The 16,461-nt window shown below is 43.4% G+C and overlaps 1 protein-coding gene across 1 annotated transcript in view; it reads right to left on the reverse strand.

The window, feature by feature from the left end:
- The window catches only part of LOC112432436 (protein NLRC3), a 3,307,575-nt gene that overhangs the window by 1,053 nt on the left and 3,290,061 nt on the right, over positions 1-16,461 (reverse strand). Inside the window, exons 67-69 of the mRNA XM_076881152.1 lie at positions 13,754-13,930; positions 2,641-2,817; positions 92-265 (exon numbers count right to left, since the gene is read on the reverse strand). Coding sequence (XP_076737267.1) covers positions 92-265; positions 2,641-2,817; positions 13,754-13,930 — 528 coding nt within the window. The remainder of the gene's footprint in view (positions 1-91; positions 266-2,640; positions 2,818-13,753; positions 13,931-16,461) is intronic.

Raw genomic sequence — 16,461 nt, forward strand, 5'->3', positions numbered from 1 at the left:
TACAGGAAACACTGGATCTTTGTTTCATACTGACTGTGTTTAGTACAATACTGCTGACAGCACCACCCACTCACTCCATCACTCTACTGACCTCAGAGTCTCCAGTCTGTAGTCTGGACTCTGCTGAAGATCAGACAGCTGCTTCACATCTGGATCCTTCAGGTTGTTAAAGTCCAGGTCCAGCTCTCTCAGATGGGAGGGGTTGGACTTCAGTGCTGCTGCCAGATAATCACAGCTGATCTTTGACAAACCACACTTCCACAATCTGTATAAAGAATGAAAGATGTAAGTTTATTAGACAAAGTGCTTGAAATCATTCAGTGTTTCATCATCTGTTCAGAGCTGAAGAAGGTTCAGAATGTAGAAGTTTAGAAAATGGAAACTCCAAACAGCTGAAGCCAACAGGAAGCAGCTTCAAACAGGAAACTGTGCAGAGTTTCAGACTATATGTCCTGATGCAGCCAGTTGGATTTTGGAGATTTGAATCTCTGTTCTGTGACTAAGTCCTTGAATCATTTCTTCCAGTTGGTCCAACAAGACAGACTAAGTATTGGACATGTGTTGTGGCTCCATCAGGGGAGCTTCTAAATGTGATGTGATGGCCCCTCTGGGTCTGTCAGGTCACAGCACTGAAGAGAGCTCAAACTGGGCACACAGCTGTTCCAGTCTGGACCAAAGACTCTATACTGGGACTGAGGGACTGCTTTGACTGCACCCACTGGGACTTTTGAAAGGCTCATGTTCTCACTTAGATCATCGATTTCTACTGACATTTCTTTCTGGGAAAAATGGGGATTACTTTGGAAACAGGAAGTATTTTCCCCAATAAGCAGCCCTGGATTAGTAAATCACTCCAACATGTTCTCAGGCAGAAGAAGCTGTCTTGTTATGAGGGAGAGAAGAAAAAGATTGAGGCACAGAAACCTGTTGAAAGAGAGATAAAGCAGCTAAAATCAGGTGTAAAAGTAAAGCAGAGGATGAGCTGAATAAAGGACACTCAAGGCTGGCTTGGAAAGGAATGAAGTCCATGGTGGGGATGCAGGACAAGGAGCAAAGATGAATGTGATGCTGAATCAGCAGAAGACTTGGACTCATTTGATTCCAGCTTTGATATCATTGATTTCAATGAAGAGCTTTGTGATTGTAGCAAAGGGCTGGTAGCTCTGAGAGTCCCACTGATGAGGTGTTTGTGTGGAAATCTCTTAGTGGGACCAGAGAGAGAAAAAGCCCTGGTCCTGATGCTGTGGGAGGGAAATGATTGAAGTGTGCTGTGAGGAACTGACTGGGAGATTTTCACACATTTTCCAGTCCTCCTTGGAACAACAGGAAGTTCCCAGCATATGGAAACAAAGGTTAAGTGTCCTATGGCACTCAGTGATGATGGTGCTGTGGTCCCACCACCTCCACCTCTTTGTAAAGGAACTAACTGTAATCTGAAGCTTCAAATGGAACTAAGACTTCCTCCACTAGGTGGCAGTGTCTGATGAGAAAGTGTTAGTGGAGCTGGCCTGGAGTCAGAAACAGGAAGATGCAGGATTTGGGCTGAAATGGGCAAAAGTGGTTAGCACTAGTGCCTTATAGCAAGAAGGTTGTAGGTTGAAGCTTGTTGGTCAGCTGGGCCTTTCTGTGGAGGTTGGATGTTCTCCCACAGTCCAATGAAATGCTGCTTAGGTTCATTGGTGCTTCTACATTGGCTGTAGGTGTGGATGTGAGGGAGTGCTTCTCTGTCGCTCTCTGTTGGCCCTGTGATGGACTGCTCACCTGTGCAGGTGGACCACGCCTCTTGCCCTATGACAGCTAGGGCACAGGCTGCAGCCCTGTGAGCCTAAGCTGAATAAACAGTTAGCAAAAATGATCCATAGATGGCCTGAAATCCCCCAGTTAGCAGTTTGGTAGATAGCTATGACATGCTAATCCCATCCAGCAGCTGTATTCTACCTGTAAGCTGATCCCTGCTGAGCCAAAGCACTTTTTCATATACAAATTACAACCTTTAATAGAAACCTATTGGTCAGCATCTTATTAGCCTGCTGTTAGCTTCATTCCACAGAAAACTGAGAGAAACTAACAGAGTTGATAAAGAATAAAGAGAAATGTGCTGATTTAAAGCCTTTGAAGTGCTTCAGATGATCTCTGTCCACTTCTGTCCACTCATTCATTCATGTAAGCTTTCTAATGCAGCTTTGATCGTCACAGTCTGCTTGATGAAACTCATTCTAACCCTGAATGTCAGAGTGTTCCTCCTTCTCTTTCCCATCATTCATGCTGGCAGTGGAGGAGATTTGGATGTTGGACTGTGTTTTGGATGATGTGTGTATGTTTGTGTTGGACTGCTGTCTGTAAAGCAAACGCACATTTTGCTTTGGATTTCAGTGTCAGACAGACTTTAAGGTGCAATGAAGAGTTTGAGAGTTTCACAGTGAATTTTCCAGTGGAGGATTTTTCTTCTTCTTTGAAGGTTTGAAATGTGAACATTGTTCTGCTGCAGTCAATGGACTAAACCAGAGAAGAAGAAAACAGACTTTACCATGAAGATCCTCAGTGTGGATCAGTATAATATCAGCCTGATGTCTACAGTTTAGTGTCAGCACAACTTTCACATCATATTCATCTCAGCACAACTAAAAGATGCTGACTGACCTCAGAGTTTCAAGTTTACATCCTGGACTCTCCAGGAAACCACACAGATGCTTCACTCCTGAATCCTGCAGGTTGTTCTTGTAGCTCAGGTACAGCTGTCTCAGATGGGAGGGGTTGGACTTCAGTGCTGCTGCCAGATAATCACAGCTGATCTCTGACAAACCACAGCCCCACAATCTGTATAAAGAATGAAAGATGTAAGTTTATTAGACAAAGTGCTTGAAATCATTCAGTGTTTCATCATCTGTTCAGAGCTGAAGAAGGTTCAGAATGTAGAAGTTTAGAAAATGGAAACTCCAAACAGCTGAAGCCAACAGGAAGCAGCTTCAAACAAACACAACAAGAGAAAAAACTCTGAATGTTTCACATTAAAGTCGTACATTTCTCATAAAAACAGGACAAAGACTTGAAAAAGTCGTGTTTTTCCTTCCAGGAACCACATGGCTTCACTTTTAAAGGTGAAGTGTGACAGAAATGGACATATTTGAAGTCCAACACCTTTTTCCAGTCACATTATTAAAGCAGACAAACTACAAGCTCATTTTCATTCCAACAAGTCATCTTCTGACCTGGACTAACAACACTGGTCTCTATGTGCAGCTGGCTGTGAGGCCAGTGCTCAGGGAGCGTCTACAAAGTGCAACACTGAAAGAACATCACACACTCATTTGCTTCCAGCACTTTCACACAAACATCTACTGTCATTATTGTCACCAAACTCTGTGGATCCTTTATTGCAAATTCAAATGGGATCAAATGGTCAGACAAAAGAGGGTTATGAGGAAATATGATGAAATGTTGTGTATTAGCAGCAAGTTATTGAATCTTTTTCCTCAGAAACCAAACAAAATGATTGACAAACATGTTTTTACAAACTCAGTGTTGGACTTGGATCAGCAGGATAAGCTGATGTTTAAAGGCATTTGAGTCTCGCTGTATGAGAGTCCAGTTCTTACTCAATATTTATGGATGATGTTCTTTCAGTGTTGCACTTTGTTTGGCACAAAATGAAATTATTTGGCCTCTCAGATGCTTTTAGAGATTCCCAAATGACTGATGATGACATCTCTGGGGTCTGATTGATAGAAAAAAAATGTCTTTGAGACCTTTTGTAACTGACAAACTCTTCATCTGCTAACAACACTGAGTTGAATCTCCATGGCTGATAGTTGGAGCAGGCATCAGGAATACACATTGAAAAAGCAAGAGGAGAAATCACCAGAGTCTTATAATCACATTCTGTAACTAAAGGGAGACGTTTTTCTATACAAATATATGTTTTATGGACATTAGAAAAAAAAAAAAAGAGTATTGACGTGAAGCAGGATTATGAAATCTCCATACATCAGCCAGCCCATAATTATCAAGAAAGCTCTGAATGACGCATGCTGAGTTTGGACTAAGTGTACTTTTGTGTGAACTGTGGTCCATAGCAGATAATGAGCAGTTTAGGTCTCCCTCAAAGATGATATTGTGTGATGACATATTGGGGAGCCGCGCAAAGACATTAGTGAAAAATCTGTGATCGTCCCAATTAGAGGCGTAGATATTTGCTAAGATCAAAGGAAAACCATAAACTATGTTTTCTGCACTTAAAATCCTGTAATTTTCTCATAAATCGACAGTGCGGCTTATGGATGAATTCTGGTTGTGCTTACTGACCTCGAACCGATTTTATGTGCTACACGGCGCTCAGAAACCTTTCAAAAGATGTTTTGGTACGACTTTGCTCAGCTACGAGGCCGCACCGCTTGATGGATTGTTGGAGCATTACAGCTACGAGGAGCCTCGCGGAGTGATACGTACTCTGCTTCAACGTAATATTACTGTATTGAGTGTGTATAAGGACCATAAATGGCACCTGTAAGAGACACGGTTACAAAGAGGGTTTCAAACTCCAGGCTGTCAGTCACGCAGTAGAACCTGGGAACAGAGCAGCTGCTTGTTATTATGCTCAGCGTCTGTTTACATTTTGACTGCACGATTGTGAGCTTTTTGTTATGCACAAACACAACATTGTTTTCTTTTATTTATGGAGCATTATTATTTAATAAATGCTGATCATTTATTCCTGAGTAATTGTTTCATGTACATCTACGCTGTATGTTAATAAATGTGCCTGTGTGAGATTTGGGACACAGCTTTGACTAAGAACTCTCTTTTTGTTCGTACTTTCTGGCTTTAAAAATATCGAGATATATATCGTATATCGCCATCCAGCTAAAGAATATCGAGATATGAACTTTGGGTCATATCGCCCAGTCGTAATATTGCAATAGGTTGTCCGTTAAACTCAAGCGGGGCTTGGGCCCTGGCACGGCGTAGCCACACAATCCTGGTAGTAGTGACGCTCGGCTATGACGGCGTGCGGGTTACCAGCTGGCTTTCTCAGGATAGGGCTCCTGTGTGAGCGGTCGACAATAACGTCTTTATCCATACCCAGCACTTCACGTAGTAGCACGGATACGGCCGTGGAGGAGCTCGAGTCCAGGCCCTCTGGGATCCCTATGATGTGGATGTTAGCTCTTCGCTTCCTGCCTTCATCACATTTATCCTTCAGGTCAGACAGCTCCTCCTTCATACTCTCTACTGTAGACTGCAGGGTGGTCACCTCATCGCTCCACATTGACAGCCCATCCTCAGCTTCTTTCACTGTAACCTTTACTCCATCAACTTCGCCGCACGTCGCCGCCATGCTGTTAGCGATCTCATTTCTCAGTCCTTGCACGTCAGCCCTTATATTGTCAAAATCTTCTTTCAATGCATTTCTGAGTTCTTCTTTTAACAGCGTACTAATGTCCTCTTTAATGGATTGAAGAAGCTCCAGTTTTAGAGCAGTAGGATCCACATCACGCGCGTCTGTTGAGTCTGCTCTTCAGCGGCCGTAGAGCTGGACGCTGCCCTTTGGCCATCATCGATACTCTCGCCCGAGATCGCACCGGGGCTAAAATATTCACCTGCTCAGCTGTTTTTGATCAGTTTGAGCCTGTGTGGTTTGATCAGGTGGAGGAACGATGTGATGCTATAAAGACATCATCTTGTCCAAATGAAGTTGTTCCAACACGTGTTTAAAAAGATTTTAAAGGTTGTCGGTTCCGACATCTTAGCGATTTTTAACAGCAGTCTTAGTTCAGGTGTTGTACAGCCTGTTTTAAACATGCTGTTGTACAGCCTGTACTAAAAACCTGATCTGGATCCTCTGTCCGCTCAAACTTCAGGCCTATTTCAAAGCTTCCCTTCCTGTCGAAGATTTTGTAAAAGATTATATTTGTTCAGCTGCAATCTGTTGTAAAGGTTTCAGTCTAGTTTTAAAGCTCTTCACAGCACTGAAACTGCACTTTGAAAAGTTCTTAATGATCTTTTATCAGCCACTGATCAGGAGACTCCGCTGTGCTTTTGGATCTGACCGCTGCCTTGACCACAGCATCTTGACCTCACCATTGGAGCATGGCGGCATCAAGGGCGCTCTATTAGACTGGTTCAGCTCTTTTATTAAATCGCATTATTACATTTGGGGCTTATATTTGACGGCAATTTGAAAAACAGCTGAGCTCAGTTGTACAGCGGTCTTTCTTCAAACTGAGGCTTTTATCTAAGGTGAGATCATTTATATCTTTTAAAAACCTTGAACGGGCGATCCACGTTTTCATGACGTCCCAGCTGGATTATTGTAACTCCTTATATGTTGGAGTTAGTGGGACCTGCCTGGCAAGACTGCAGCTGGTCCAGAAAGCTGCAGCTCGTCTTCTGACACAAGCTCAAAGACATTTATCGTCCCAACAACCACATATACGCTGGTCCCTCGCTGTAACACAGTTCACCTTTGGCGGCCTCGCTGTTTCGCTGATCTTTTTTGTGCAATTTTGCATGTTTTTGTTTTTTACAGCGCATTGTGTTCTGCGTCCTGATTGGCTGTAGACCATTGTCAGCCAATCTCGTGCCGTGTCTCCTGTACAGTACAGAATGTGTTCAAATTTACAGCAGTGTGACTCTGCAGTGCTGCACTGTATGTTTGTACGTTTTGTCCCAACAAACAACAATGATGACGAGACGTTTTGCACCTGTGGTAGCAGCCAAAGGCAGAGGAAGATGCTGACCATCATAGTTTCAACAAGGAGGCAAAAAGGTTGTAACTGTCCACAACAAGAACATCGTAAGGATGGAGTCAGCTTTGGCTTTGTGGCTCAGTGACCGCAGGAAAAAGAACATCGTGCTGGACACCAACATTATCTGCAGAAAAACTCAAAAGCTTTATGAAACTTTACCTGACAGCGAGGAGCCCAGGCCATGGACGAGTGCTCCTCACACAGAAGCTCATTTAATGCCAGCAAAGGCTGATTTGACACGTTTCAGAAACACTTTGCTTTCACTCTTTAATAATGAACTTATTTTTCTATGAAGGTTTGAACTTTGTTTAAACAAGAGAGAAAAGTGTGAAAATGTTCATGCCTGTCTGAGAAAAGTGTAGAAAGTGTGCAGTGAGGGTTTAACTGCCTTAAAACTTCTATAATACTTGTAAAACATAAAGCTGCTACTTCATTCTGAGACTTATTTTTAGAACGTAACTCGATAAACGAGCGACCGCAGTACTGTATTGTGTTTATTTTGAAAACTCTCAACAGGATCTTCAGATTTATTTTGAAAGCTTTATCTGGAAAACACAAACACATAAGCAGGAAACAAAGAGCGTGATATGAAACGATAGACGTTTTCATATGGTCATCATATATACATCGTTCTATCGAACAGCCCCAGCTCCTGCTGTCAGTCTCTGTAAATCTGCTCTTAAAACACATTTGTATTCACTGGCTTTTAATACAGCATGAGAGTTATTTGATATTTGATGTGTGATATTAATATTAGGAGTTATTTTAATCGTTATCTTGGATTCTTGTACAGCACTGTGGTCAACGCTGCTGCTGTAATTAATGTGCTATAAACACATAAACAATCTGCAGTTAAACATCCAAAACTAAAGATGTGATCGCTGCCTTTAGAAAATGTGCTGATGCACAAGATATCAGCTCCATTAAGGTGGAATGTGGCCGTGTTAGAAACATGTTGGAAGAAGTTTGAAGCTGAAACTGTGAAGCTGAGAGTGAAAGAGCTCCAGCGTCTGTCACAGGAAACTTTCTTATTTCCACACTGATGAAAGCATCAAGCTTTGATTTCCTGCTGCTTTTATTGAGTCACACTGTGAAACTGAGCCACAGCTGAACCAGCATCCCTGTACAGCAGACACTTACAGCGCTTGGCTGCTTCCATTGGACCCTCTGCACAGAGCTTCAGTTTCCTCTTCTGGTCCCAAAGTGCAGAACAACAAGGTTTCAAACAGCTTCGTTCCAGCAGCATCAGCCACAGACATGCAGAGAGAATCCTTTGGTTGTGTTGTGTGTTTGCATATCTGCTGTGTTGCTTTGTGAGGATGGATCATCTCCTGCAGCTCCAGATAAACAAGCTGGACCTGAACCTGGTAGCTTCACTTAGAAGACACTTGTGACGGGAACGTGTGAGAAGTTTTGTGCAGACAAGTGTGGATTTAGAGTGTGGGACGAGCTCTCCACAGTCTTTGTGGAGATCCACATTCTGCATACTGCCTGTGAGAAGCTGCAGACATTTGTCCTCCAAATCCACTGAGCAGCTGCTCGTGGTGGTATTAGTTTCATGTGTGCGTGTTAGCATGAAGCCTCGGTCACACTCTGCTGTGGACACGGTCACGGACAGCTGGACGCCTGATGGACGAGTCGTCCTTCCTGTTAAACTTCTTTGAGCATGAGAATAGCATAAGAAGCTCAGTGGACACTGTTCAGTGTTTTAACTCTCGCTTTCTGATGGGTTTAGATTTTATTATTGTCATTTGTATTAGGAAATATTTAACCATATATTCTTAGAGGTGTATAATCAATTGTGTAGTGATAGGATGTGTGATCTTTAGCAGGCTGCAGGGGCTTGGTGTGTATTCCACACTGGAATGCACACCCACATCCTGGGAGCACGAGAGAGGTCGTACCTTCTCTTATTGTTTTATGGCAGGATTAACGTAGCTACGTCTGTTCTAGTCTAAGTGCTTTTTGTTTAGATGAACTGCTGGACTTCCTCACCATGTTATCTAGGGTGAACCATCTAGGGTGAAGGGGGGTCTACCCTCTTCCTGACCAAGGATGTTATATGACCCTTTGATCAGCAGTACCACACACACACACACACACACACACACACACACACACACACACACACACACACACACACACACACACACACACACACACACACACACACACACACACAGTATTCTTTGTTCACATGTATACCTATGTGAGATGCTATATGTTAATGACCCTATGCATATTCATGTAACCACAATAAAAGGAGTGCTATGGGGAGCCTGGCTGAGAGTCTGATGGTGGTCAAGTGGTGGAACGACGCTTGGCTCCAGCCAGGTCTCCCTCATGCATGAGTAAACCAGAGAACTTTGGTGCCTTGTGTCTTGCTTTTTGCTGCGTAGCAGATTGTCCTTAACGTTCCAGTGGATAGGTTCAAACTACAAACCTATCATTAATTGGTCCTTCGAGAGCCGGATCCCTGGAGTCGACATTCACCGAGGGGAAAAGAGACAGACAGACGTCAGCCAGGACTTATAGAGGTCCTGCAGCAAAGTCCCGAGGCGTGAGAATTCGTCATCGAGCCGGTGGATTAGCCGTCTGTTTTTTCTCCTCGATGGATGACGATTGACGGGATTCGGGACTGATGCTACTCGCAATAAGCAACACCAAGTAGGTATGTGAAAAATCTAAGCCACTGTGTGAGGCTGAGTTGTAAAGTCTTTATCACTGTGTGCGATAAAGCGTGTAGTCACTGTGTGCGACTATTCTTTGCCGCTGTGTGCAGCAAAGCGCGCATCCACTGTGTGAGGTTGCGTTGAAAGTCTTTATCACTGTGTGCGATAAAGCGCGTGATCACTGCTATGTAAGTCTTTGCCACTGTGTGCGACAAAGCACGCAGTCACTGTGTGAGACTGCGTTGAGACAATAGGCCTAATTTTTGTTGTTTGTGTGTGAGGATATTTTTTGTTGTTGTTGTTGTTGTGTGAGTGTGTGCGGAGCAGAACACGTGGTCTGTGACGTCGGCAGCTGTTGTTGTTATTATGGGTTCCCAAGCAACCAAGAGTGTGTCAGAGGGTGACGAGAAGTTTATGGTGAAATTCGCTCCCGGTAGCGCAAAGTATTTAGGACATTGGCGCAAGAAATATGATTTTGAAGGTAAATTGGTTGTAGGACAATGTCAAATGTTAGTAGACCAGTTGACAGTGAAAGCAGCTTGTGCGACAGGGAAATTGAAACAGGAGAGAGAGTTACAAGTGGCGTCCGCTAAATTGTGGTTAGAACAGGCGCAGAAGAGACAGGAGGCAGTGACTATATATACTGACAGTCAGTATGCATATGCTACACTTCATTTCTTTGCCGCTCAGTGGTCAAGACGAGGCATGACAACATCAACAGGTAAACCTGTGGAGCATGCGACATTGTTGCAGGCCCTGTTGAAAGCAGTCTTACTGCCTAGTAAAGTTGCGGTTTGTAAATGTGCAGCACACACACGTGGCACTGACCCCATTGTACTAGGCAACGCCTTTGCAGATAAAATTGCAAAGGAAGCGGCCCTTGGAACACATGGGGTTCATGTTCTGGCGTCACAGGAGCAAACTACGCCCATCACACATGATGTGTTAGCAGACATGCAGTCACACTCACCTCCAGCTGAGAAGCAGCTGTGGCTCACTAAAGGAGCAAGCCTGCGAGGTGATGTCTACTATCTTTGTGATAAACCTATATTGCCTAAGAACCTATATAGGACTGCTGCAAGTTTGAGCCACGGGCTCTGCCATGTCTCGACAGCTGGGATGGTGGCAGCAGTCGAACGGCAGTTTTTCACACTGGGATTCAATGCTTATTCAAAACATTTTTGTAAAGCATGTTTAATATGTTGTAAACATAATGCTCAGGGAAACCTCAGACCTAGGAGAGGAAAGTTTCCCAGACCCAGCTACCCATTTGAAGTAATCCATATGGATTTCATTGAGTTGTCTAACTGTAACACCTACAGGTACTGCCTGGTGATTGTGTGCCCGTTCTCAAAGTGGGTAGAAGTTGTCCCCACTAAGAAAGCAGATGCTATTTCAGTGGCTAAAGTGATATGCAAAAATGTGATCCCAGAGCATGGGATCCCCCAGACTATTTACAGTGACAATGGTCCTCATTTTGTGAATGAAGTAATTGAGAAAATGTCACAACATCTGGGGATAACGCTGAAAAACCATTGCTCATATCACCCACAAAGTGCAGGGCTGGTTGAAAGGACTAATGGCACAGTAAAGCTGAGACTCAGGAAAACAATGGAGGAAACAGGCAGAACATGGGTAGACTGCATTGAGCTAGTGAAAATGTATATGAGAATCACGCCAACTGATAATGGCCTAACGCCTTTTGAAATAATATATGGCAGGCCATTTAGAGTTCCAGTGTTTTGTAATGATAATGATAAAGCAGAAGAAGAAAACACACTAGCAGACTGGATGATTAAAATGCTGAAAAGCAAAGAAGTCATGAGTGCAAATAATCTGCCAGATGATTCTGTTTCTGTACAGGAAGAACGTCTGAAGCCAGGGGACTGGGTACTGATAAAGGTCATAAAGAGGAAGTGCTGGTCGAAGCCACGGTGGGACGGACCATACCAGGCTCTGCTGACAACACCAACTGCTGTGAAGATTGCAGAACGACCCACCTGGATACACCAAAGCCACTGCAAAAAGGTGACACACATCCAGGCCAGCTCGGAGTAAGTGGCAGGAAGACCGGGTACAAAGGGGGGGAAAGCCTCTAGGGCCCTTCGTCTCAATCCGGTGAAGAAACCAACTGAGCCACAGGTACTCATCAGAATGGCTGGTAAAGTGTTGTCTACCCTGCTGGGTGTAATGGCTTTGATGTCATCATGGTCAGCTGTGGAGACCCTGTATGTCCAAGGAAACCACACCCAATACCCTCATGGCTATTCTACAAACTTTTGGTGGCAGTTTATGAATACAACTGCTCACTTGAACAATAGGACGGACTGCTATGTGTGTGCTCATATGCCGTTATCCGCATATACATCTGGACTGTGGCCGTACAGCATACAAGAGAAAAAACTCTGAATGTTTCACATTAAAGTCGTACATTTCTCATAAAAACAGGACAAAGACTTGAAAAAGTCGTGTTTTTCCTTCCAGGAACCACATGGCTTCACTTTTAAAGGTGAAGTGTGACAGAAATGGACATATTTGAAGTCCAACACCTTTTTCCAGTCACATTATTAAAGCAGACAAACTACAAGCTCATTTTCATTCCAACAAGTCATCTTCTGACCTGGACTAACAACACTGGTCTCTATGTGCAGCTGGCTGTGAGACCAGTGCTCAGGGAGCGTCTACAAAGTGCAACACTGAAAGAACATCACACACTCATTTGCTTCCAGCACTTTCACACAAACATCTACTGTCATTATTGTCACCAAACTCTGTGGATCCTTTATTGCAAATTCAAATGGGATCAAATGGTCAGACAAAAGAGGGTTATGAGGAAATATGATGAAATGTTGTGTATTAGCAGCAAGTTATTGAATCTTTTTCCTCAGAAACCAAACAAAATGATTGACAAACATGTTTTTACAAAGTCAGTGTTGGACTTGGATCAGCAGGATAAGCTGATGTTTAAAGGCATTTGAGTCTCGCTGTATGAGAGTCCAGTTCTTACTCAATATTTATGGATGATGTTCTTTCAGTGTTGCACTTTGTAGACGCTCCCTGAGCCTCACAGCCAGCTGCACATGGACCAGCTGACATTACCCAGCATTAGAGGCGGCTGTAAAAAATTCATGTTCCCATTTAAATGGTTTTAATTTGAATAAAACGATGTTGATTCATTCAATCCTGAATCGATGTTTAATATAAATGTATTTTGCCAGAATCTCAGGTTAAAGCTCACAAACTATTTCAACAAGCAGCAAACAGCTAAAACAGTAAATGAGAGCAGCTAAACACACAAAGATGGAAACACAGAGCGTGGATCGTTCACTCGACGGCACGTACACGGACACGCCGTCGGGGCTGAAAGTGGACAGCTCACAGATCCTGAAGCTGCAGGTTTCATCTGTCTCCAACCAAAACTGAGTGAAGCAGCAGCAAAAGAAGATCCAAACTCTGCTTCACGTTTGATCAATATGCTCATGAATTCTCTCTGACTTTGGCTGTTCCTGCCTGCACAGCTCTCTCTCTCTCAGTGTACTCCAAGAACAGCTTCAAACATCTGTTTCTGCATCATTCACTGTTTATTAGCCACCAGTCTGCTGTTGTGTTCAGTGCTGTCGGCCTCTGACAGTAAAGCCTCATTTCTGCTGTTCCATGGAAACTTTTTAAAATGATGACAGATTACAAACTCTCAGCTGTGTCTGTAATCAAACCTCTGTAACTTTGCTTCACTTCAGCAGCATCAGCTCATGTTCACATGTTGCTTCATGGTTTGCTTCAGTTTTTGATCGACTGCAGAATATTTTGAAGGTTATCTGCTATAAAAAGCCAGAAGAGGAAAATCTGCTTCATGTGTTTCTGTTTGATCCTCAGTGACTTTGACACAAAGGCCTCTGCTGTGATGATCACACCTCTGATCAAGTCTCACAGTGTCACAACTGATAAATGATCAGAGTTAGAATATTTCTGACTGTCTGCTGTGTGCCGTGACCTTTGACCCTCTAAAGACAGTCAGCTGTGGATTATTCATTGTTGTGTCTGATACTTAGAACTGTGAGGAAGAAGCTACACAGTTAATCAGGGTCCCCTCTCTCTGAATCAGGAAAGGTGGGCAGGCCGCGTGTGGGCCGCGGGCCATACGTTGAGTATCACTGTTTGAAATGTGAACATTGTTCTGCTGCAGTCAATGGACTAAACCAGAGAAGAAGAAAACAGACTTTACCATGAAGATCCTCAGTGTGGATCAGTATAATATCAGCCTGATGTCTGCAGTTTAGTGTCAGCACAACTTTCACATCATATTCATCTCAGCACAACTAAAACATGCTGACTGACCTCAGAGTTTCAAGTTTACATCCTGGACTCTCCAGGAAACCACACAGATGCTTCACTCCTGGATCCTGCAGCTTGTAGTTGGAGCTCAGGTCCAGCTGTCTCAGATGGGAGGGGTTGGACTTCAGTGCTGCTGCCAGATAATCACAGCTGATCTCTGACAAACCACAGTCCCTCAATCTGTATAAAGAATGAAAGATGTAAGTTTATTAGACAAAGTGCTTGAAATCATTCAGTGTTTCATCATCTGTTCAGAGCTGAAGAAGGTTCAGAATGTAGAAGTTTAGAAAATGGAAACTCCAAACAGCTGAAGCCAACAGGAAGCAGCTTCAAACAAACACAACAAGAGAAAAAACTCTGAATGTTTCACATTAAAGTCGTACATTTCTCATAAAAACAGGACAAAGACTTGAAAAAGTCGTGTTTTTCCTTCCAGGAACCACATGGCTTCACTTTTAAAGGTGAAGTGTGACAGAAATGGACATATTTGAAGTCCAACACCTTTTTCCAGTCACATTATTAAAGCAGACAAACTACAAGCTCATTTTCATTCCAACAAGTCATCTTCTGACCTGGACTAACAACACTGGTCTCTATGTGCAGCTGGCTGTGAGACCAGTGCTCAGGGAGCGTCTACAAAGTGCAACACTGAAAGAACATCACACACTCATTTGCTTCCAGCACTTTCACACAAACATCTACTGTCATTATTGTCACCAAACTCTGTGGATCCTTTATTGCAAATTCAAATGGGATCAAATGGTCAGACAAAAGAGGGTTATGAGGAAATATGATGAAATGTTGTGTATTAGCAGCAAGTTATTGAATCTTTTTCCTCAGAAACCAAACAAAATGATTGACAAACATGTTTTTACAAAGTCAGTGTTGGACTTGGATCAGCAGGATAAGCTGATGTTTAAAGGCATTTGAGTCTCGCTGTATGAGAGTCCAGTTATTACTCAATATTAATCAAAGCTCTGTAACTTTGCTTCACTTCAGCAGCATCAGCTCATGTTCACATGTTGATTCATGGTTTTCATGGTTGATTCACCTCATTTTTTTAAAAATGACCTCTGACAGGAAAGTCTCATTTCTGCTGCTCAACACTGAAGAAATGTAAACTTTCAAAACGATGACAAATTGGAAAACACAGAGCTGTGTCTCTTTTTTTGTGTGTGTCCCGTTTGGATCTTTAGCCATCAGAATTGTTGTCTTAACGCCAAGAAAGATGCCAAGCGGATTTATTTTACCAAGTGGATCATCATGGCCTTTCCATATTGGTCCATTTGATTGACCTTTATTATAATTATGAATTTATTTTATTTTCGGTTGCTACAAACGGGACAGACATGACTGGGGGACAGGACAGGGAGAAAGAATGAAAGAAAGAGAGGGAGAGAAAGAAAACCAAAGGGGAGAAGAGACGGTGAGAAAGGGGGGAAGAAAAAAAGAAAAACAAACAAAACACCTGGATCACCTGTATGGAGAAAAAAAAAACAGAAGAGAAAGCAAACAACATAATAAAAACAGCACCATCACAATAAACTAGCTAGTAGTAGATAACAGTAGATACTAAATAATAAACGATATTGTGCAGCACGCAAGATAGACAGCGCACAATGTGCTTAGAGGCAGCAGCCATAAAGGTGTAGTCCGCGTCTGTGAACACCCGTGTGTACACCTGTGTGCACACCTGTGTGGATCAGCATGCTTGTATTCCAAAGGTTTCTCCATGTAACGATCTGCTAGGGAGTGTGGGGAGCCACAGCCCCGTCCCCCAGGGTATGAAGCAGGTATGGAGGAGATCCAGGCCCCAGATATCCAGAGGCCCCAGAGTACAAGGACCCGAGGAGGACCACCAAAAGGGGGGGAATCGCCAATCGGCCACCAGGAGTGAGCCGGTACATACATGAGCGCCCAGCCCCAGACGACAAGGACCACCAACACACCAACGTCTGAGGGCATCAGCCACCGGCAGGGAGTGTGGTGAGGGGAGACAGGCCTCCGTACTTTGGAGGGCCTGAGATGTACCCAGAGAGGTTGAGTCTAAGACCCAACCTGACACATAGACACAGACGAACAGGCGCACGCGGACACAAACGTGCATTCCCACCCCATATGCACAACCAAATACTCGGCACTCACCCAACATGTAGACAGACACAAATATAAACTGCACAGACCGTCGCACTCCCCAAACATACTCTATATCCCAAGTCCAGGTACCCCCGCCCTCAGAGGGGCAAGCCGCACCTAAACCCAGGAGATGTAACCCTTCTCTCTGGGACGGAGGCAAGCGGACCACCTCTTTGATTAGAGCTGTGTCTCTAGTCAAAGCAGAGATGGAACGATGCCACTTTTTATGTCCGATATCGATATGAATCCAATATAGTCGATTTTATAATCAAACGTTTTTTTAATATCTTGCTGCATTTTGTATAAGTTCATACTCAAGTTTAAAAAATCTAAACACTAAAGCTGTTCAGTTATACCTGTCTGCAAAAACACACTGCAGCCAAAACATTAGACAATACTGATCTTTGTATTTTGATGCGGACGTCAAAAACTCTTTGGTTGTGAATAAAAGAAGTGCAACATCAGCACAAAATAATGTTTCTATTGAGCAACTAACACAAACAGGTTGTAGAATGGAGCCTTTTATACTCACAGCTGAACAGAAACAACATCCAGAGTGGAAAACAGTGCAAACA

The sequence above is a fragment of the Maylandia zebra genome, unplaced genomic scaffold (assembly GCF_041146795.1).
Source record: "Maylandia zebra isolate NMK-2024a unplaced genomic scaffold, Mzebra_GT3a scaffold03, whole genome shotgun sequence".
NCBI classification, from domain to species: domain Eukaryota; kingdom Metazoa; phylum Chordata; class Actinopteri; order Cichliformes; family Cichlidae; genus Maylandia; species Maylandia zebra.